This window comes from Berghia stephanieae, chromosome 2, assembly GCF_034508935.2.
Source record: "Berghia stephanieae isolate SIO BIC M18660-M18661 chromosome 2, UCSD_Bste_1.3, whole genome shotgun sequence".
NCBI classification, from domain to species: Eukaryota; Metazoa; Mollusca; class Gastropoda; order Nudibranchia; family Aeolidiidae; genus Berghia; species Berghia stephanieae.
In genome coordinates, this window is record NC_088361.1 from 29,955,137 (window position 1) to 29,979,487 (window position 24,351).

Genomic DNA, 24,351 nt, shown 5'->3' on the forward strand with positions numbered 1-24,351 from the left:
ACATATAAAGACATTCTTTACAGTGGAAAACTCATCCTCCATAAAAGGAATAACACATTTTACTGCACCTTCCCGGTTAAGGATCCCAGAGAGGGCCAAGGCAAAACCATGCAAAATAATTCCCAGACATGTCCATAAAGTAGCATGGAAGTGAAAACAGGTGTTGAAGAAGAAAAAACATGATGTCTTAGGATGATATGAGTTTCTTTAGCGGTTGATTTATTATCTTATGTGGCTAGTTCGCACATTGTGCTTATCATTCATGAATTTCATGTTGAATTTTGAGAAGGAAATATTGACTCTAACAAAAAGTTCAGATGATTTTTGAATTCAGAGGGTCGAGTTTCTTGTATCATGAGATATTTTTCTTCTACCTGCATTATTTCGCGAGATATTCAATCTTTAATGCAATTTTACTTGTAATTTAAGCTATTTTTCTGCAAATGTGCAAAATTGCATGATTCCTGATGTTCACTTCTTTATTTTGCAAAGACCGTTTGTAAAAAATATCTGAAAAAAATTGGACCTGGATGAGTTCTTGAAAAATGAATTTGGTCTCATTTTCTTATTTATGTATGGATTTTCAAAATTTAAAGTGTTTTCCATGACAATCAGAATACTTTATGAATAGAGTAAGAAAAACGCATTTTAAATATTTATAAATTATCTCTTGTGGTACCTAATTTAGAGGAGTAGAACACTGATAACAAAAATCATCAAACGCCAAATGGAATTTTTAGGACACATTATCCGCCACCCTGGTTTGGAAATACTCGCCTTGACTGGAAAGATGAATGGAAAAAGAATAAGAGGAAGACAAAGAATAACGTATTTGAAAGGGATAAGAACTTGGACAGATGAAGCTGAGAAAGGTGGCGCTGCTTTAATAGAATTGGCAAGAGATAGATCAGCTTGGCGGAAGATGACCTCCGACGTCTGCTTCAGATATGGAACTACATGAGATGAGATGAGATGAGAACAGTGTTTACCACACCTTTAGTTCAATTTAGAGCCAGCAAAAGAAACATGATAGATAATTAAAGGAATATATTGGGTAAAAAAAATAAAAGTGCCAAAAGCAGAGTGCTCAAGATTTTCTTAAAATCAATTTATGAACTAAAAATTACAAAAAAAAACCCCACTCATTAGCCCTGCTTCAAATCCTTTGGATCATAGCAGTGTTATCCAACACAACTGCACAGATGTTTACAAGAAGAAAAAGGAGGCAATACAGAAAATATGGGAGAAAATAACCGGTGACTATCATCGTCATTCATTTTCATTTTGGAATCCATGCATATTGTGATAATTGAGAGGGAAGACCTATAGGTCATTAAAAAAGCTGAGAAACTTTTTTGACATATGCACATTTTTGCATATGTTTGCATATCTACAGATCAAAATAGTTCTCTATTGTGCCAAAATTCAATATATTCATTTTTGTACTTTTTTAGCTTAAGCACCTCAACTGTGGATCATTCTTGCACCCTATAAGTTTAGTTGCCTTACCAACGTTTTGTCCTGTTTCTTGGCAATGAGAATACTCTCCCCTGATGCATTCAACCCAGCCCTCCCTGCCCGGCCTGTCATCTGCTTGTACTGACTGTACTTGATGAACTCCTGGCCCACAAACGGACTTCTTAAGATGACCCTAGAGAAAGAAAACCAATGCATAAACAAACACAGTGTACTCATCTCAGTAAATTATTTTTTTTTTCTCATTCCTCAATAATATCTAAGAAATGACTTGCAATTTGCTTACAATTTAAAGAGCCAACTCCAGGAGTTAAAAACCATTCGACTACTAAATCTTAAAATCAGTCTCAACTATCTCATAAAATCCTTATTTGATCATGCGGGTGAAAGGTCTGCACTCTTCGGGAGAATTTAAAAGAGAAACTAAAATTAGTATTTTTTAGGAAAATTTGCTCTGTTTTAAGACGGAAAATTTTCTTTAGAAGCACTTTTAAGTCCCTGTAAAAACAGCTACACCTGCGTTCCCAAGGGATGACTAGCTCAAGTCCTAACATCAGCAGTGTGTCAAATCAGCGCCTCCAGTCTATGAAATGAAGACCTGAGCAATAAATCTGAGTTATATATTATGATTTGTTTTCAAGAATTTTAACAATGGCGCTGCACTAATAACTGTTAATAATTATAACACATGTAGAAAAATAGGTGTTTAATATTTTTTTAAAAATCTGCCCCACAAAAATAGAAAAACTTTTGACTGTTCCCTCTTTTCTTTCGTGAGAGATAGCAACCTGGGCAACGACAAAACAAAAGAGCTTTTTAAGGAAAAGAACAGAAAGCAACTTAGAAAGGATTATAAGAAGTAGATAGAAAGGGAGGGGGAGGGGTAGAAGAAACAACCAAAATTACCCTCTTCAGCCTACAAAAGGAGGTGAAAAATAACCAAAATTCACAAAGATATTTTCATATAGAGATTTTAGGATATTGCCGAGCAGGCAGACCTACCACAGGCAATAGACAAAACGTGTGTAAATTCAAATAATAAAAACCAACCCTTCCCCCCCCCCCCCCCCCCCCCCCCCCCCCCCCAAAAGAAATTAATAAAAAACAACAAAAAATAACAACAAAAAACAAAACAAAACAACAACTGAATTTCATGAAAAAAAAATAATCATAATGTAATTTTCTTATTATCTTTCATGAATCATTACACTAAACTGTTTTAGAATTGATGTAATTTACTTAAATTTGGACAAACATTGATTTCTCAATAAAAGAATATTTTCACCTGTTTTCCTCTGACAAAAATTTTGGTTTTAAAAGTTTCGAGTCGAATCAATTCCATTTCATCCCCAAATAATCCGTATCTAACAATAAAATCTGTCTTCGTGGAAGTTCTATTGGATAGAGTAGTATAACTCTTGTTCAAAAGATGTACTGACCTTTTAGCTGGGAGATTGACCCCAGCGGCTAGAGTGGAGGTACAGGTGAGGAGACACAGAGTGCCCTGTGAGTAAGCCTCTTCTATCAGACGCCGCTCATCCATTGTCAGACCACTGTGGTGATAGGCAATGCCAAAGTGGACTGTGTAGGACAGGGTCGGACATAATTGGCGATCCCCAGCTTGATATAGCTCCTGCAGTAATGTCCGTCTTGCCTCTTTGTTTACCTTGGTCAAATGTCTAACCATGCCCAATATGAGGAGAAAAACAAACCAAATCAAGATAATAGTCATGATTAATCCTTTACAGGTTAAGTTCGATTTCACTTATATCTGACAACAATCTGATTTTTAAAAAAAATGTATTATAGTCACATTTTAAATATCATATCAGTATAATAATCGGAATCTATTGGCCAGAGACAATTACAAATACTGATCTCTATGAAAAAACCAGGGTCCAACACCTGAGTACAATAGCAAAAGAACAGCGATGGAGGCTATTTGGTCACATCTTACGTTGAGAAGATAACATCCCAGCCCAAACTGCAATGACAGAATATTTCCTTCATGGCAACAAATATGTAGGGAGACCACCAACATCAATAGTAGCTACCCTGAACCAGGACCTCTCTAGAAATCAGAAATTTCTGGATTCAGATGAGGCCGAATTAATCCCTGAAGAACTAAGAAATATTGCAGTGCCCTCCATCCTAAAGTCACAACAAGATCTTGACAGCCTCAAAACTCTGGCCCAGGACCGTGACCAATGGAAACAATTAACAACATGGATGGAGAGAGCAGCTATACTTATCGACCATGACTGAATCACACAATTCTCAGCAAGCATGATTCGGACTGCGAAGCTTACTACTACAATTACTACTGTGAGTATAATAGATTGATTGCTGATAATAAAAACTTGATACATGTGTGGTTTCAGCTCATGCAAATGACGCAAGCAAATCTGTCTACTTATAATTTTAAGAATTGATATTTTTCAGAGCAGATATATAGCAATTATAAATCCTTATTTCACCTTGAACAGGATTGACAATCGCTTGATAATCCTAAATGTTAGCTATACCACCAGATTTTCCAATATCAAAACATTCAATGAATTGAAGGTATTGTTCCAGAGATGCCAACCTGTACGGGTTTCCCGTATTCTGTACGGTTTTTCCTCCGAAATACGGTTTTATCATGAAAAATACGGGATTTGGTTGAAGTGAAAAATCCACGAAATTACGATCACAACACGTAAAGTGTTTTCATGCAGAAGAGCTTTCAGTATCGATACTGAATTTTGCGAATCTTGCCAAGCCTACTGCTATATAACTATTAGTAATTTACTGCCCTTTTTCGAGTACAAGTTAACGAAGTCCGATTCGATCTTTACGCAATTTTGTTTTGATTACAATTTCATGCTGCCATATTTGACAGTGGGTCTTTCAGATTTTCAATCATTGTTGGGACTGGAGCAGAAAAGAATATTGAAACATGTTTCCACCCGTTGGCTAAGTGTTGGGAGATGCCTTGATAGACTTCTTGAAAATTGGGATGCCTTGTATAATTTTTTCAAAAAAGAAAGGAGGAGTTGAAAACGAAATCTTTGTATGCAAAGAGCAAAGCAAAGGCCATCTACGAGGCCACCATTTTTCAGCCGTTCCTGACAGCATTTCAGGCAGAGGAGCCGAAGATTCATGAGCTGTACGCCAAGGCTCATCAGAGACATTATGGTCAAATTAGTAAAACACAGTGCAATGGCCTTTAAAGGAGTCACTGATGTTGACTTCAAGTCCAGCTACAATGTTAAAAATAAATCTGAAATGATCATCAGTAGTGCTGCTTCAGACTACGTAAATGCCAAGGCAATAAATGGATTAACGGATAGTCGGATTGAAGAATTCTATAAGGCCGTTGTTAACTACTATACAAAATGTGTGACCTATTTATTGGACAATCTTCCAATGAGTGATATGTTGCTGCAGCAGCTCAATTGTATAATTCCAGACAACCTGCAGGAGTTTGGAAAACTGGTGGATAGGTTCCCAGTCCTTTTGCAGGGTTGTAGTATAGATGTGGTAATAGAGCAGTATTGTCTTCTGCAAACTAAGTCAATTCAACAGATGGAGAGGATGGATGTAACCTGTGCCAGCGCTTCCAAAGACCCAGAATGTGCAGCTGCCTGCAAGGCGATTTTGGGACTGTTGACCATTCCACACAGTTCAGCTCACTGTGAGGGAATTTTCTCCTGCCTTAGGAAAAATAAGACAGACTTTCGGCCCAATCTAGGAGCAAAAACCCTTGAAGCTCTTATGGTTGTGAAGCACAAGGGCGGTCCACAAGAAAAGTTCACAGCAGGCCAGCTGAAGTTCCTGAAAGGCTCCACTGTCCGAGCCTTGCAAGGATTGGAGTAAACTTTTCCTCATCTTCTGTAAATAACTGTAAATATTTTGGTATGTACATTTTACTTATTTTCTTTGTGTCTTTCTGTCATTTCTTGAGATAATTTGCCTTGCTATTGTCGTGTTGATATCGATTTCTGCACGGCACAGTGAATACAGGTTTTTGTCCAAAAATACAGGTTTTTGGTCTTGAAAATATGGGTTTTCAAAAGGCTAGGTTGGCATCTCTGTTGTTCTCTTACTCCTATAATTTTTTTTAAAAAAGTGAGCAGGTAAGGATTAGGTGTTATAAAAAATTATTTAAATCTGGCATCGTTACATCAATATAAATTAAGAATGTTTGTCCTTTTATTCTAATAATAATGTGTCACTTCATTGTGAACTCTTGACAACAAAATAATGAATAAAAGAAATTTTTGTTATAAAAAGAAATAAATTATATCTAAAAAGAAAAAAAAACAAAAAAGAAAGGAAAAAAGAACCCAACAATTCAAACTTAAAAGCTTAGTTCACGCTAACACATGCATATGAACATTCACAAGTTCACATGCAAGATATACACAATATGTGTTTTTATTTGTGTGTGCAACGATACATACCTACGGTGCTGACACATGAGTTCACTAAGCATCTTGGCCACATTCTCACAGTTTTTCTTGGTGGGACAGAAAACAAGACAAGAGTTGTCTGGTATGACCTCTAAGACCAGGCCTAGCAGGTGGTCGGGATCACGCTTCAATACTTCACTGGAATACTGACACCACAGGAAGGAGCAGTTAGATAAACATAAATCAAGATATGTGAGTCTTCACAAATCTCTTAGTTTATACAATACTACTACTACTACTACTACTACTACTACTACTACAAATAATAATAATAATGAGCTACTATAGTAGAGATTTTCTTAATTTTTAAAAACATGCTTTTTCAGACTTGATTTAAATATTAAATCTGTTAATTCATCTAAATTCATGACAGTTTATGACCTAGTGGTTCAGCTATGAATTAAAATGTAACTGTATTGGATTCCATTGAAGATTCTCATATATTCACTCATGACCTTGAATTATTAAAAACCCTATTCAAAAATATTGAAAATATTAGGTTTTGGACAATAATCCACCATCAACCTTGTAATAATAATTAAATATTTAAAGCGAGGGGGAACAAAATAAATAACCGGGAACATATTGGTTCAAAATTTTATTTTTATTTTTGGGGGGAATACTTTTTCAATCTCTACTACTAATAATAAAATTATTCTTGTGTAATAAGAGATATCTCTTCAGCCAGTGATGATATAATACATACTGTTAAAGGTTTGAGTCTAAAATGTTCCTATATTTTGTTCTTCTGTTCTCTTTTTTAAAAATCTGCTTCATTCATTTTAGCTCAATATGTAAGCACTGAACTTACAAAAATAAATAAATAAAAGACCTGGCAACCTACAGGAAATAAAGTCACTCGAGAGTGCTCCAGTTGTTCATCTGGACACAAGGCCTTGGGACGGACACTGAACATGTTATCCTCCACCTTCACATACTCTTCGAGCAAAACCTGGAATAAAAAAAAAAGCAATATATTAACCACTTGTTCTGGCAAGCATTTTCCACAGATGACTTAACCATCTTGAGTTTGATGGACTTCAGGCTTCATGAATATGTCAATGTATTATCACAAGGTACTCTTATTTAATTTCTTATACTGTCTTGTCAGCATACACTTTTTACAAAATCTACTACTGCAACAACGTCCACTGATAAGTAGAAAAATTGAGTAATTTTTGTTCTTTCAATAAACAAAACAAAACAGTTTCATTTCATCCAAGAGATGCAAGAACAAGTTTTTATAAATATACAGAGGTTTATGGATAACAATCAAAATGGCGCTGAAAGAGTTTTTAACATCATAAAAATTGTTTTGTTTTGATTTTTACTTTATAAAGCAGGCTACAATATCTTTGTTATCGAAACCTAGTGGTTTTGCAGCTTATAAAGAGAGAGAGAGAGAGAGAGAGAGAGAGAGAGAGAGAGAGAGAGAGAGAGAGAGAGAGAGAGAGAGAGAGAGAGAGAGAGAGAGAGAGAGAGAGAGAGAGAGAGAGAAAGAGAGAGAGAGAGAGAGAGAGAGAGAGAGAATAAAAGGGCACCTACAACAGAGAAAAAACTAGACCCATTTGTCCCTCCCCTTCCCCTTCACAACCATCAACTAATCAAAGAACATCACTAGTCTTCTGTGTCAATTGTGACATCTGACACCATTCTGTCTGACCCGAAGTTATAACAACAGGGCCGTCATCAAATTTCACGAGACTGAGTACGGGTGTCAAAATATGACATAAGACATAATGGCGGTTTTGTGGTTTTGAGGACAATATTTGGCACGGCAAATTCAGTGGAAGATTTCTGAGAAATTCCCAAAATCTAGGAATTCCGAGGAAGATTATCATCACTGAACAATACAACTTTCAGGTCATTGCCAATCCAGTATCTTTAATAATATTGACAAAAGTTTAATACCAGAATTGCAATGCCTTGTTCACTTCAACTACCACATTCACTTCCCAATCCCTAATAGCCGTCCTCTCCAATTTTAAGTGTCAAATATATGATACTGAATCTTACAGGTCTGAAATTGTTGGTGTAGACTTCAGCCTGTAGGAAACTTTGGATATCTGGCAAGTTGTTCAAAGTGGCACTCATCCCGATTATCTGGACCCCCACTGTGGATAAGATAATAAAAATACTAAATGGATTGAGGATTTAAAAAATAGTCTTTCAGAGCCGTAAAAAACCCATGGAACCGGAGTTTATCTTGGCTTCTATGAAACGGACAATAGCAATTGCTTTGGATAGGATGCTAGTCTATCGCAAAGTACTTTCTGCCAGATCTATCAGACCCAGCTACTACTCATTTACTGCTGGATGGACAGGGGTGTGGGGGGGGGGGGGAGGAGTCGGAAAAATTCCGACTGCACCTGAGATCAATCTTGGTCCCTTTTCGTGTGAAGCGAGTCCTCAACCAATTGAGCTACCAATGGATATAGGACATTACATAGAGGTAGTAGTGCTGGCAGTAGTAGTAGTAGTAGTAGTAGTAGTAGTAGTAGTAGTAGAGTAGTAGTAGTAGTAGTTGTTGTAGTAGCATTCAAAGTGAAGAGAAGAGAGAAGAGAGAAGAAGAAGAAGAAGAGAAGAAGAAGAAGAAGAAGAAGAAAGAAGAGAAGAAGAAGAAGAAGAAGAAGAAGAAGAAGAAGAAGAAGAAGAAAGAAGAAGAAGAAGAAAGAAAAGAAGAAGAAGAAGAAAAGAAGAGAAGAAGAAGAAGAAGAAGAAGAAGAAGAAGAAGAAGAAGAAGAAGAAGAAGAAGAAGAAGAAGAAGAAGAAGAAGAAGAGAGAAGAAGAAGAAGAAGAAGAAGAAGAAGAAGAAGAAGAAGAAAGAAGAAGAAAGAAGAAGAAGAAAGAAGAAGAAGAAGAAGAAGAAAAAGAAGAAAGAAGAAGAAGAAGAAGAAGAAGAAGAAGAAGAAGAAGAAGAAGAAGAAGAAGAAGAAGAAGAAAAAGAAAAAGAAGAAGAAGAAGAAGAAGAGGAGGAGGAAGAGCGGAAGAGGGAGATGGTGATGAGGATGAGGAGAGCGTGGAGGAGGGGGAAAAAGAGAGAGAGAGAGAGAGAGAGAGAGAGAGAGAGAGAGAGAGAGAGAGAGAGAGAGAGAGAGAGAGAGAGAGAGAGAGAGAGAGAGAGAGAGAGAGAGAGAGAGAGAGAGAGAGAGAGAGAGAGAGAGAGAGAGTATGAATTGAAATAAAATTTATTGATGACAATAATAATAAAATAATTACTACTAATGTGCATAGCATATGAGGCTGCAACAAGGCCGTTTTCGTAAAGTTTTGACCCTGTGTACCGCTTCAAATATGGAATACATGTATAAAGAGATGACCTTTAGCATGGAGAATCTTCATGAGACAACATTCCAAGGTGGCCCCTCTGGAACCTCCCTCTCCTAACATGTGTAGCTGGTATGTGAACAAAAAGGTGAGAGAGGGGGTGGGAAGAAGGAAAAAAGGTTTATTATTGATTTTGTTGTCATTGTTATTATTGCTGTTGTAATCATTTGAATGATAATTATCATAATGATAATGATGTTCTAGTTGTATTATTATTACTATCATCATCATTGTTATAGTTACAAGGAATATCTGATTACAAAATAATTGGATTGACAATACTCACATACTATAGACTGCATGATCGAATACTAGTCTAAATCATGTATCATTTATATCGTGATTAGAATATTTATACTGTTGTCATCAAAATTAGGAATGTGTGATGCACTTTTTTTGTTATCTGTCAATGAAAATATTTTAAAACTTTTCTTTCTGGTATTTCAAAACTGCCAATCATATCCACACACACACACACCACATCTTTCAACAGATCTATAACTGTTTCCAATTTTGTTAGAATCTTCCCATGTCCTATACGCTATTCTTTTACCATTCTTTGTTTTACAGTCACGTGATCTTTGCTAAATTAGATTATAGATTATTATTATCTAAAATACTTTAAACATTATCATTATTATTATTATTTTTATTGTTATTATAATAACGGAATGGCTATTCGTCAGTACTGACCCCCAGGCGCTGGCACCTGCGGGTCAGTACTGATGAACAGGCACCGGCGTCTGGGGGTCAGTACTGACTAATACTATTACTAGTACTGATGCCAATTGGTCAGTTCTGACCTGGCCACGGGCGTTGATGGTACCAAAATTATGGAAAAATGCCATTTTTAAAAATAACTTGCTCTACGACAAATAAATCAGCATTTCCTGTCCCATACTAGTACTAGTCGCAGGGAAGCCCTTGTTTTCACTAAATTTTTTTGTCGGTTTACGTGAGATTTGTTTAATAAATATATCAATTAATTAAACAAGTGAAATTGTCCAATCCTGAGAAAAAGACCAAATTTGGTGTTGATACGCCAAACTGGAAGCCCTATATTTCGGTTCATCCAACGCGCATGCTCACTGCACTGATGCGTGGCGCCAGAACTGAAAGTGAAAGCTCTTTCATTGTCTCGTCTTTCTTCATTCCTGTCATTTGAAATTCGGCTTGCTCGAATCTTACTGAGACAGGAAAAGTAGAAAACGGTAAGGGCTGCCTGAAGCCGGTGATCGTAAAATACTAACGAAAGAGTGAAAATGAAAGGCTTCGTATGGGAACAAAACAGACAATGGACGTTTCGGGTACAAACCCTTCATCAGCACAACAATACACAAATAAACGTGGAAAACAAATAAAATATAATGAAAATAACTTGTATCGTCTGTACTCAATGGTGGTTGCAGTATGAATGAAATGTTAGCGTGGGTAGAGGATAGGGTGCCCCAGGGGGGTGATCTGACTGATAAGAAAAGGTCAGCGTCAGGGAACAGAACCTTCCAGAAAATAATGGAAGATAAAAGACATATATAAGTGGTAGTAGTAGTAGTAGTAGTAGTAGTAGTAGTAGTAGTAGTAGTAGTAGTAATAGTAGTAGCAGTAGTGATAGTAGTAGTGAGTGGTCGTAGTAGTAGTAGTAGTAGTAGTAGTAGTAGTAGTAGTAGTAGTAGTAGTAGTAGTAGTAGTAGTAGTAGTAGTAGTGATAGTAAAGTGGAATATAGATAGATAACTATGCGATTACTATGCGATTACGTGCTCTCTGTGTGGGATTGCTTACGTTGGTGAGACCGGAAAGAGGCTGGGTGACAGATTCGTGCAGCACTTGCGCGACATATCGAACTGTGCAGACACTTCAATCTGCCGGACTACTGCGATGTACAGCGTGTGTGTGTGTGTGTGTGTGTGTTTAGTTTTTGCCATTCGGACACTTCCACCGCCGACGTAGGGAAACTCACCTGATCAAGTTGTTGGGAACGCTGACTCCACGCGGACTCAACACCAGGATTGACCACCACTAACCTCCACTTCATATCCCGCTGTGCAACCACCTCTTAGTCAATACTATCTTTGAGCCTTTTCCATGTCAACGTCACCCATATTCATAACCACTGCTGCCACTACAGCTACTGCTGCTGCTACTAATACTACTACGACTATTACTACTACTACTACTACTACTACTACTACTACTACTACTACTTCTACCACCACCGCCACTACTACTACTACTACCACCACCACTACTACTACTACTACTACTACTACTAGTACTACTACTACTACTACTACTACTAATACTACTACTACTACTACTAGTACTACTACTACTACTACTACTGTTCATACAACTACCCTCTCTCTCTCTCTCTCTCTCTCTCTCAATTCCCCCTCTCTACCGGTCCGCCCCCCCCCCCCCCTTTTTTTTCCTTCTCTCCCCTCTTTTCTATCTATCTATAGATAGTATGCAGATGACGTCACTCATGCCTTTGTTATTGTTTTTGCCATCCGCGTCTGTGAGTTGTTCTCACTAAACTGTATTAACCAGACTATAAAAGTTCATGGTTACACAGAGTTCGTGTGTTGGTCCGTTATACTTCCGGATGGCAATGTTGTGAACTCCTTGGCCAAGCGCATTCTATCTATATTCCACTTTACTATCACATCGCCATCCGACTGTTCGTATTTCCTTCGCGAAGATTCGACCTTCGCTCATCCAACAACCCCCCCCCCCCCCCCGCCCCACCTCCGCCGTGACTTTTTCACCTCGCCCCCTCCAGTTTCACTACAGCTTTCTACTACTAACTACTACTACTACTACCACTACAACTGCCACTACTACTACCACTACTGCTACTGCTACTACTACTACTACTACTACTACCACCACCACTAATATGTCTTTTATCTCCCACCCATGTCTTATAGTCGGTGTTACGATTTTAAGAAGCCGTACTTTAAAACTGCGTTCACAAGTTCAGTTATTTTCAGTATATTTCTTATAATAATAATAAATAAATAAAATAGAATTCCCTTTATTCATGGAAAATTTGTATCTAGGGTCTATACCAAGGGAAGGCTGGAATAACCGAGGCATCAGCCGCAATTCAGCGCCACAAGTCGAGCTAGGGCGAGGTGACTAGCTCAAGGTCACACAGGGCAGCGGCGGCGGTTGATCGAACTCTGTACCTTTCGGGTACGAAGCAAAGACCGTACCGCTGAGCCACGCTGCCCAAAAATAGAATAATCTATTCGTTATCAAGTTTCTCCTCCTTTCCGTTATTTATTATCATTATCATTATTATTATTATTATTATTATTATTATTATTATTATTATTATTATTATTGTTATTATTATTATTTTGCATGACAAAAAAAAAAAAAAAAAAACAATTTAAAAAATCCTCATCAATAGAATGGACAAAGTATTATAAAAGAATCGTAACAGGAAATATTATATAACACATTTTCCTCTATTTTTCTTTAAATTAAGCTATAACGAAAATATACGGGGGAAAAAACAATAAAAACAAAAAAAACCCCAAAAAAACAACAACAACAAAAACCCAAAGAAATAGAATGGACAACATAAAATAAAAAAGAATCTTATGGTGGCTTGAAATAACGAGTCATATCGTTGCCCCAACGGCATCTAACGCGTTAGAAATCAAACTTATCTAAGTGACCAAGTGTTACTGTGTGCCATCGGATAAGTTGGCCTGAGAGCCTGGGATTTTAATTGTTTTTTTTTTTTAATGGTATACTTTAGGAAGTGACGAATAAGTGTGAAGAGGTCTTTACACTGACGAACAGGTCCGATGTTCGTCAGTGCTGATCAATGGTGGGCAGTGGCACAGACCGAAGAGAGGTTGTCTGTGGGCGGTGGCACCTGTTGTTCAATACTGACCAATAGACACCAGGTTATTGGTCAGTACTGACCTCCAGGCACTGGCGTCTGTTCGTCAGTACTGACCCGCATGTGCTAGCGCCTGGGAGTCAGTACTGACCAATAGCCCTCCTTATAATAATTGTTATTATTACTATTATTGTCATTATTCCAACCCTAGTTATAAATCATTAATATTTTTCATATTATTATTACTATCATCTTTATTAATATCAGTTACACCACAGCACATCCATACCTCATCAACAACAACTAGCCCTAGAGAATTCATCATCCCTGTTTCAATTAGACTGTTAACCAGGGCGTGTCCTTTCTCAATTGTTGCCATGAACAATGACTTCTTCTTTCTCCTTTTGACTGGAGGGAAACGACCTTTGCTGCCAGCATACTCCTCGACCAAAAACTCCAAAGAAGTGGCAAACTCTGTCATACCCCGCACCTGGAGAGGGAATTATGAAATATCACTTTTTCTTTTTACTTTTTTTTTTTGGTATGTAGCGTCATCATGATGTAAGAATAAAGAGAGATCCATCTTGGATTAAGCCCCAACTTCCCCTCATCTGTCCACTCAGTTGTGGTGTTAAAGAGGAAAAGAAAGAAAAAGAAGAGGAGAAAGAAGAAGAAAATGAAGAATATATCTAACTTCTGAGTCTAGGATTACATCAACCAATCACTAATTAAATCTAAGTTTACTTTACTTTGATTATATTTTTTACCTAAATCTTTTACCCATTTAGGTCAACCTAGTTTTGTTTTTTAGTTTATCTCTTTCCCTCATTTTAAAAATAACTTTGAAACGCATTCTTCCTCTCCCGTTCTCCCACTATCTTTCTCTCTTTTCTCTGGCCCCCCTCAATATTTCTTCTTCTTTTTTTTTTTTTCAAATCTCATAACAGGGGGGGGGGGGGGGGTAGAGGGTCGATAATAATACTATTGCCATCTAGTATTTTTTAATAACACCTCTTTCCCCCCATCCCTGTTTCCCTATCTTATGTTTGATTTATATAGTTTTGATCTTGGTTATCATTTCGTCTCATTATTCATCTCATTATCGCTCTCTGACGGTCTCTCTCTCTCTCTTTCCCTTGCACGCACACATACACACATACATAAACACACACATTTTTACTCATAATGTTTTAACTATAATGCCAATGTAATATAACATATTTCCTTTTCTTGTTTACCTGAAGAAGGCCAAAGGCTGAAACATCATTTAAATTGTTTTGTATCTTTTATAAGAGTCATTTTTACTCCCTTTATTTTACATTACAAAGATGATACTGTTATTGTTATTAATCATAATTATAATATTAATTATTACTATCATAACTGCTGTTATTATTATTACTATCATTATTATTTATCCAGCTTCTTTTAAATATTCTGACTAACTTTTTCTTGCACAATGGAGACAAAGGGTAAAATGAGCAAGACATCTCGTTGATAACACAGCAGTTCCCTTAGCATGAGAATCTCTGCCACTAGAGTCTTTCCACCACTAGTTGGTAAAGTATAGATGAGGTTTTTCCTTTCTCTCACCGCAGGCAGACACAAACATTCATCTTGCCAGTCTGAATTTAAGGAAAAAAATACAATGAAAAGGTTAAAAATTTATGTAAAATTTTTTTTTTATCAAGTTGAATACAAATATAAATTTCATATTTAATTCTCTTTCGCATAGGTGATTGTTGAGATTATAAAAAATATGCACCTTAATGCAGATTTGTAATGCATTTCATGATGATTCATTTATTCTTCTTGCAGGACATATAGAACCAAATTTCCATGCCATATGTTTAGTATCCATTTTTGTACACTCATTCCTCTTACAGTATCCACCACTACCTAGGTACTTATTCACACCCGAGTCGAGTATGGTAATGTATGTAAAGACAATGCGAGAGCAATAACTATCACCTACCTAGTTATTCAGCATGTCAACAATACTTTCTAAACAATCAGATCATAAAAGTGCACTTAAATTAAGTGTTATGTCATATTCTGTAGACTGCAACCTTCGTTAACCATATCCAGAAGCTTCACCAAAAATATGTCAAAAACAAGGTAATGATAACCTAAAAAGAAAATGGTGAAATGTAGAAGTGCTCAAGGAAACTTATGATCCTGTCTGTTTTGTGCTATTGAATACAACTCACAATTCATTCTACTTTGGTGACTGTCTGTTGTCTTGTATTGCAAAGTATTTTTTTTTTTTTGCGTTGTCAGGCTATGAGTTTATGAAGTCTATGCCTAGACCCAGCACCGATTAAGTTGTAAATTTATGAATTAAACATAACAAAGAGTAAAACAAGAACTTTTAAATAAGAAACAAAATTTTTCACATGCTTTGTACACAATATTTGGTGGAAAATTTGCACAATCTGGTTATATCACAATTAAAGTGTAAACATTGTTCGAATGAAGCAAATCAACTTTTGAACTTCATCAGAAAGATGTGTTGCTAGATGTGTTGGCAGCGTCTTTCTAGTTTCAGAAGACAGACAAATGTTATAACTACTACAGTTTTTCTTTAAATGAATATCATGTTTATCTTATATTTTTAATAAACCCTAAAAATGTGACCTTTTATTTAACGCAATATCCACTAAATGTGCTAAAAGTGCTCCCTATGGAGTCTAAAGCCAACAGCAATACTAAATATGTGGGACCAGACATAAAGCCTATAAGATGCTGTTACAATCTTTATTCGACAAAGATGATACTGTTATTGCTAGGTACTCATCTTACACTTGAAGATGGTGAGATATTGTAAGAAAAGAGTTCATTGCAAAGAATCACTTTGCACAGGTCAAAAGCTCAGTGTCCTACTTAACCCTCTCGACTTCACCCTCATTGAAAATAGAACAAATTTGTTCGATTTTCCATGCATATGAACTCGAGAGAGTTAAGGACCATAAATCTGCAGACACAATACTCACCATATAATTTAGATATCCCTTTGACACTTTCAAACAAATCCTTGACTTTGGTTGGCAAGCCATAGAAGGGGCCAATGTCTGCTGGACAGCCCTCCTTCCTTATCTGTGACGCGTCAAGGTGGGCCTTCATCAATGCTTCCTCTTTTAGTTTGGACTCTAAACAAATCTCATTATGAGGAGAGATGACAGCATTTTTCTGTAGACGTAGCTTTAACTTCTCTTTCAAAGTTAAGGACTCCACCTGCAAGATATTTTCTGATAAATTTGATTGGATGGCTGTGTTTACATGACTTAATAGATCATCTTTCTCACCACGCAATGTCACATCACCACCACTTTCCTGTAGAATTTTTACCCCACAACTATGGTTACCTGACCCTTGCTCGGTACTGATATGTTTTTTAGTTTCATTCAGACACATTCCTGATTCCCCTTCCCCAAACCTTGGCGCATCATTCATTCCATCTCCACCTTTGTATTCGCTAACTTCAACTAATGAGTTACCAACTCCACATGCCTTGAGATCAGATTGGCTGTTGCAATTCATAAAGAAAATATCATCAAAACTATTTCCACAACTATCATCATCATCAAACAAATCCTGGTCTGCATTGAAAGAATCCTCTGTCTTGGAATAAGAATCACAGCTCTTTTTATCTAAATTAAAATCTCCCTTGTCTGTCACAGCCTTCAAATAATGCAATTTATTTGTCGGATGAATTTGATTCAACATGGGAGATGGATGGCTTGAGTTAGTACCACCATTATCTCTGTTTGACTTGCATACATTTTTGTCTGAAACATGACAAAGTCTCTTTTGTCGGGGAGAGTTGCCACTTCCTCCAGGACATGGTCGACTTCCTGTCAAGAGGTCTACATCAATTTGGGCCATTAGAAAATCACTTGAGTTAAGAGGATCATCACCATCATCACTGCAACCATCACAAGATTTTTTCTGAAATGATATAACAAAATTAATTAGAATAAATGCTATAATAAACAATTGCATCTTTACCACCCCTTTCCCTCTACTCTTGTCAATTGTTGTATACTCTGGGACATGTAATGGGTGAACAAAATTTAAAAACAGCTTGTGGCATTATTTTGAGGTTGGTCTAGTGACTTGTATAAAACTTTGTTAATTTTTCATTTAAATAAATAATTGATATAGGTATCATGACAGAGATGAAATATGAAAGTAACATTTGAATAGAAAGTTTTAACAAATTGTAGCGATAATTTTCTGAATTGAGCCAAACAAATTTGCAAACTGGAGCAGGTTGGATATTGAGTGAATGCATTTGGTACCTGATTCACTCCCTTGATCTGTGACTTCAGAAAAAAAATTGCAAGGACTTCTCTATACCTGGCTGTATTGTGGCTTTTTTTTTGTTGAGTTGTGTAATATTATTCAATATGAGTTTTGTTCATTCATAGAAATAATCAAGCCTTTAGAAATGCTGTTTGTATATGAGCTGTCCTCATTATTGTATTTCATTGTGATGGGCACAACTAACAATCGGGATTATATGGCCCTATACAAGAACTGATTTAGGGGAAGATCACATTTCTGGCTTTTAGTCCTGGAAATGAATTCAATGATTCATCTGCCTCTGTATGCCAGGAATCATTGTATAAGTTGTTCTCAGTTTCGGTAACTAAGTCTATCAGGGCATCATCTTCACATTTTGCAAAGCAAAGCTGTGCTAAAACTTTAATGCTATCTTCCTTTTTTTAAAATTCAATGTTGAAATACTCCTCCGGCTCAATTAGAAGAATGACACATAGAGCCGTTGAAACAAATAGATTACCTAGTTCAGATGTCATTGGCAGATAATCTTGCATTCTCATTGGTAGTCTATTTTTTCCTTGCTGCCTATACCAATGACAGATTATATCTTATTTTTTGTTTGTTGCAGATCTATTATTTTCCTTATATTTACAATAATGTCAACATAAGCATCTCCTTATCAAATCTACGTTGATACGAAATCTCTACAAACTACTGTTCTCATGTAGTTCCATATCTGAAGCAGACGTCGGAGGTCATCTTCCGCCAAGCTGATCTATCTCTTGCCAATTCTATTAAAGCAGCGCCACCTTTCTCAGCTTCATCTGTCCAAGTTCTTATCCCTTTCAAATACGTTATTCTTTGTCTTCCTCTTATTCTTTTTCCATTCATCTTTCCAGTCAAGGCGAGTATTTCCAAACCAGGGTGGCGGATACTGTTATATATGAAATAAATCAGGGTATTGATGCTATGAAGATACATGCATAATATTGATATTTAAGAGTTGACCTGCTGTCCTTCATTTGTCTAATTACTGTGTACTGTGAAGTAAGACATTTAAATGAGCAGCAATTACCATACTAAACATGTCATACTAAACATGTTAAAATCATTTGCCACAAAGAACAAGCTTGGCTGGTCCAAGATTCAGGCTTTTAATAGTCTCTGTTTTTTTTAAAGAATGTCTGCAAAAGGTCTAGGACAATCTCCAAAACTATGTGGAGTCAATGAAAAAATAAATCCAAGAATCTCCAACTGCCAATTGAATTCGGACCCATGACATTTTCATTCAAAGACGTTATTTACCACAATGTCATCAGTTCTGATCCTGATCATAATCGAGCTTCCAGTGACACGACACACTTAACTATCTCAAGTGAAGTTTGCCCATGAAAATATCATGGCTATAAATATAAATCATACCAAACTTACCTTTGATTCAGACACTGTATCTCTTCCATTTTTCATAAATGAATTCTTTATCCATTGGTATTTTTCCTGAAACTCCTGGACATTTTTTGAACTTTCCCTGACCACTTCATCGTTGTGACAGAGAGATGATACACAACGCCTTCTTTTCCCGGAGGAAGACACTTTTCGACGAATCCTAGCGGAAGTGTTATTGTCATCTTCCTTGCCCTCCATTCCACTCTCCTTTTAGTCTTTTCTGTTGAGATATAAAGTACATATTGTAGTGCTTGCAAAACATTTGGCATTTCAGCACCTTAGAAAAACAAAATGATGGGAAAATTAAATAAATTATCGTTCTGCTCTTAAAATAAACATCTAAAAGCAAGTCATGAAAGGTTCTAAACTTGAAGCTGACTTAACAAGGACAATTCTGCATTATATTCCAATTTAAGGCAAATCCTAAGACTTTTCATCAATTTTGAATGGATTTATATACAAGGAAAAATGCCTTTTTATAATGTTTGTTTTTGTTTTTAAGGGTTTTACGGCGCTTGCAACACATTTATGTTATATCAGCGCCAGTAAAAAGGAAGAAAATGGGATAGTAGAAAGTTCTAGAATTACAATTAAAGCACCCAAGAGAAAGTAAGAAAAAGGGGAAATGGGAACAAAAAGGGATCAGATGTAGATTCCAAGAGCATACCATCAACGTAGTTAGTCTGAGATCACCTGTAAGTCTCACCCAGACACAAGCACAATATCCAAGAAAGAGGAATACACTCAAATACTTACATTTCATTATACATTAAAAATGTGACCCTCCGCCTCGAAACGGTATTAAGTCGGATTTTTCAATTTTGGGTTTTTGGTACCCAAGCATAGCTTATTTTATGCTTTAAAATTTGATACCAAATTTATACAATTCTGATTATTTATTGTCGAGATATGACCGTTTGAAGTAGGGAGAGTGTGAAAACCCAAGTTTTAAGAAAATCGACTTTGAAGTGAGGCACCGTTTTCACGCACAGTTAACTCAATGGGCAAAGATAACTCCTTAGATACGGACATCGAAAATTTGACAAGAATAATGAAATTTGGCATGAGCTTAGCTTATACATTTAATAATGTACATACAAATTTTTGAAACAATCCAATTATTACTTTTGTAGTTGTTCATTATTATGTAAGATGTTCTTAAAAGAAATAAAACATTGGAAAAAAATTTAAATAAAGAATCAATGAAATAAGAATTATTAATGTGAAATTTTTGTCTTATTTAATAGAGAAAATACGATTTCAAAATGCCAAAAGTTAAAGAAGGTTGAAATTTGAAATTACAGTTTTGAAACTACGTGAAGCCGGATGGGCAGGGAAAGAATTATCAAGAAAGAGGATTAGAGAGGAAGAGAGAGAATGAGAGAGTAAAATACACACACACACGCACGCACACACACACAAACAGACACACATGTGTGTGTGTGTGTGTATGTGTGTGTGTGAGAGAGAGAGAGAAATATAGAGAAAAAGAGGAGCGAGAGTGGGGGGGGGGGGAGAGACTGCTTGTGTTAAGAGGACGCGAGGGAAGTATAATAAAGATTGAAACCTGTATAAGTGCATGTGTGAGTGTGTGTGTTTGTATGTGTGAAAGAAACAAAAGGGAGACGGAGAGAAGTAGACATGAAGAAAGGGATGGAGGCGGAGCAAAGAATTGTAGGGATAGTTTAAAGAAAGCATTTTGTTACAGAGTAAGTCATAGTCAATCGACTGGAAACATATTGACCAATGAGATTGCAATTAAAGAAATGGCTGGTCAAATTATTCATTGCATTGTTTCCATTTTGAGTCAGATGACAGCTTGAGGAGGAGGGGTGGGGCTTATTGTGTAGTGACTTACATGAAAACATGTTATTGAATCTCTCAAGTTTTCCTTAGCGTTCCACCACATTATTCATTGTCTAAAAAGAACCCCCCCCTTTCTTTCAGTATTCAAAGAAAGCACGACAAAACGAACATCCATCTCTCTCTCTCTCTCTCTCTCTCTCCCTGTCTCTCTCTCCCCTTCATCTACCTATCTATCTATCCATCTATCTACCTATCTATCAATCTATCTATCTACCTATCTATCTATCTGTCTGTCTGTCTGTCTATCTATCTATCTATCTATCTACATATATATCTCTCTCCCCTTCATCTACCTATCTATCTATCTATCCATCTATCTACCTATCTATCTATCTGTCTATCTATCTATCTATCTATCTATCTAACTATCTATCTATCTATCTATCTATCTATCTATCTATCTATCTATCTATCTATCTATCTATCTATCTATCTATCTATCTATCTATCTATCTACATATCTATTTATCCATTAATAGGTTTGTCTGTCTGTTTATCTATTCATTTCATTTTTTAGTTACAGTTGATTAATTGTTGAAGGCTCTATCTATTATTCTGCTTTTGTACTTAAAATTAAATGTTTATCCTACAACAATCTCTGTAAGTGTAAGATTAGGCAACTGTTGTCCTATTAAGTCTTAGCATATCCTATCATTTCATGAATAATTAAAGAGGGACAAAGGAGGACCCCCACCTCAATCATTACCCAATACAAAGATATAAAAGCACGTGGTGTGTATCAAAATGCACAAACACACACGTATGTAACACACGCATGCTGACGTCATGAAGCATCGCCCGAGCATTATGGCCTACAGCCACAGCGCATGTGATGAGCGTTGACCAATCAGAATCATTCATTGTAAGGTTGTTAGGGAAAAACCTAGACTTGTTTACAGTTTTTAAAGTTCATTATTGGTTGAACCATGAAATTGTGGAAACAGTCATGCTTTCTCTGAGATAGATAAAGACACGCCCTTTGCTGTGATATCTTACATCTTATTGGTGGAGAAAAAGGCTCGGTATTACTAAGCTTTGGAAAGGGTGGCTCTCTGATAGAAAGTCAACTCTCGTTTGGAATGTGTCATTGATAGTTGCTTTTTTAAACTTGCAATTTATATAACTTATCGTCAATGTTTATGTTGAATTATTATGTTTTCATGTAGAAAAATGATTGTAGTTTCTGAAACAACCAAAAACTGAAATTTGATAATTTTGACCATTTCCACTTTAAAACCGGTTTTCTTCGTTTTCAAAATCCCGACTTAATACCGGTTCGAGGCGGAGGGTCACAAATAACAAATATAATAATACATAACAGAGATGATTTAAAGGAAAAAAATATCATCTCCCAAAACCTTAACTATGCATTTAACTGTTTCCCTCCTAGCCAAGGACTCCGGCCAGGGTCGGGACAAAACCAAGCAATCTCATACCAAGACAAAGACAGAAAGCATGTTGGAAAACAGATATAAGGGGATAGAAGACACAGTATGTACCTCCCTGCCCACTGTGGAGGTAGGGAACCCCACCCAGGCCTTTTTATAAAATAACATACTGAAATAATCAACAAGAGAAAAGAAAATTATTCAACCTGACTGCAGTACCATCATATACAGGATTTAAAACACGTCTGTATTTCTTTAAAATACATCAGGGAGAAATATAGTGACGGCTTGTATCTTTTTCATTCCATTTTTAAGTTGATTTTATGGGCCTTTTGAAAAAAGAAAAGCGATCCCTGATAAGTGATGCAATTTAGCCCTTGTGTACATTGGATATTTTGGTTTTTTTTTCCCCCTTTGAGGCAAAGGAAAAATAGGAGGGATAATTTTTAAAACTTTCTATTGCACAAGGGGCTGGGGGAAAGAGAACTATTTTGTTATTTATAGCAGAATGAGGAATGTGGATGGTTAAGGAAAAGCAAACTAAAGAATGAATAGTAAGAAGAAGGTTTGGGGAACCTTCCTCCTGAAGTATTTCCATAAAGGTACAGTAGAACTCGGAAATAGCGAATTCGACGGGTCCACTCCTGATTACTCGCTATTTCCGAGTTCTCGCTATTCCCGAGTTGCCAGGCGAGTTGCCAGGAAAGGTTATAATACTGCTGGTTATTCCCCTCAGTGTGTAATTCGAGTAAAAGCCGTCGCCCCTATTTCAATTTCTTCACAGAAGTGGCAGAATGCTTGGTTTTTTGTTGTTTTTTGTTTTTATTTTCAAGTAAAATCATGACTAGAAAAAAAAACAAGAACATAGAAGTGTGTGCGTGTGCGCGGCGAGTGTTTGTATGCACTCGGCATGTTTGATGAGGTAAGCAAACGCATCACTCAATCACTGACCCATTGAAATAATGGTTCCACACTCCCCTCTCTCGCTGATCGTGTCATTCGTTAACGATGCTACTCGCTGACCGATGCTGCGAAGTGAGGCATGTTGACATGTGTTTACCTCGCGCGTCGCGTGGCACCACATTAGGTGAATAATTGACCCCCACCCCCAATACACACACATGCACACAAACCCAACCCCCACCCAAATTTGTTTCGCCTATTATGTACTACTACAGACTAGGCTACTATGTAATATTACTCGTAACGAAAAATAAGAAAAGAAAAGAGGCTAGGCTAAAAATATTTAAATTGCCATTGTCTCTTGTTTTGCTTTACTTCGTTCGCAGTCCTAGGCTGGGGCAGGAAATGCTCGTTATTTCCGAGTTGACCTCTTTTTCATACTCGCTACTTTCATGCTAATTTTATTGACTCAAATAAGGGAAAAAAACGGGGATTTAGATTTTACTCGCTATTTCCGAGTTCTCGCTATTTCCGAGTACGTTACTTTCATGTTCTACTGTATTTGGGTGGTGAAGGAAGTGGTGTTGAGGTAAAAAATTAAAGAAAATAATGAAATATAAGAAAAAGTTCAGGGTTATCCTTCCCCGTAAGTAGTGCCATAAAAAGATTTTGGGAGGCTATGGAGGAGGAGTCTTGCCCCCTAAAAAGTAAAGACATTATGAAATCTATGAATCTTGGGGGAAGGATTTGAGGAATCCTTTCCACCAAAGTAATGCTGTTAAACAAAATTAAAAGTTGATGCTGTAACTGTGATTATTCCAACATGTCTGGGGAACAGAGAATATGTTATCTCCAGATACCTATTTGAAACTTTGATTTTTTAAAAGGTAATTAATGTTTTTTCATGGGTATTACCATTAATGGTACTGATTAGCTCTGTAACGCGCTTTGAGCACATCGAGTGGATATTGTGTTATATAAAAGCCCATGCTTTTTTTTTGGTTTATAGAAATCTATGTGTAACATTTAACGCTTATACTTATAGTCGATTGAACGAATCTAGTAACTTGTAAGAACTAATCACATGATTAGCTGTGAAAAACACAAAGAGCAGGGTGATGTCACCCTCCTTCATTCTATTGTTTGTAAACAACGAGCTATTTTTGTCCGAGCAGGCTTGAGGGTGTTCCCCAAATCCTGTATTTTGATTGATTAATCTGTTGGTTGATATCAATGGCAGGATGAGAATAGCATTGGAACTGGTCAATATTAGCTCGGTTTCAAAGTGTCCAATTGGGCCTGATTGTGCCCGATTGGGTGTTCTTGCTGACTGCGACATAATTTATATT

General features: G+C 36.6%; 1 protein-coding gene across 1 annotated transcript in view; it reads right to left on the minus strand.

Annotated features, from left to right (window-relative positions):
- Nucleotides 1-24,351, minus strand: part of LOC144964678 (helicase POLQ-like) — a 39,733-nt gene that overhangs the window by 14,692 nt on the left and 690 nt on the right. Inside the window, exons 2-11 of the mRNA XM_078899187.1 lie at nt 18,831-19,065; nt 16,109-17,063; nt 14,562-14,740; nt 13,405-13,605; nt 9,252-9,327; nt 7,947-8,044; nt 6,775-6,882; nt 5,922-6,076; nt 2,916-3,155; nt 1,510-1,651 (exon numbers count right to left, since the gene is read on the minus strand). Of these exons, the coding sequence (XP_078755313.1) occupies nt 1,510-1,651; nt 2,916-3,155; nt 5,922-6,076; nt 6,775-6,882; nt 7,947-8,044; nt 9,252-9,327; nt 13,405-13,605; nt 14,562-14,740; nt 16,109-17,063; nt 18,831-19,043 (2,367 nt within the window). The 5' untranslated portion in view covers nt 19,044-19,065. The remainder of the gene's footprint in view (nt 1-1,509; nt 1,652-2,915; nt 3,156-5,921; nt 6,077-6,774; nt 6,883-7,946; nt 8,045-9,251; nt 9,328-13,404; nt 13,606-14,561; nt 14,741-16,108; nt 17,064-18,830; nt 19,066-24,351) is intronic.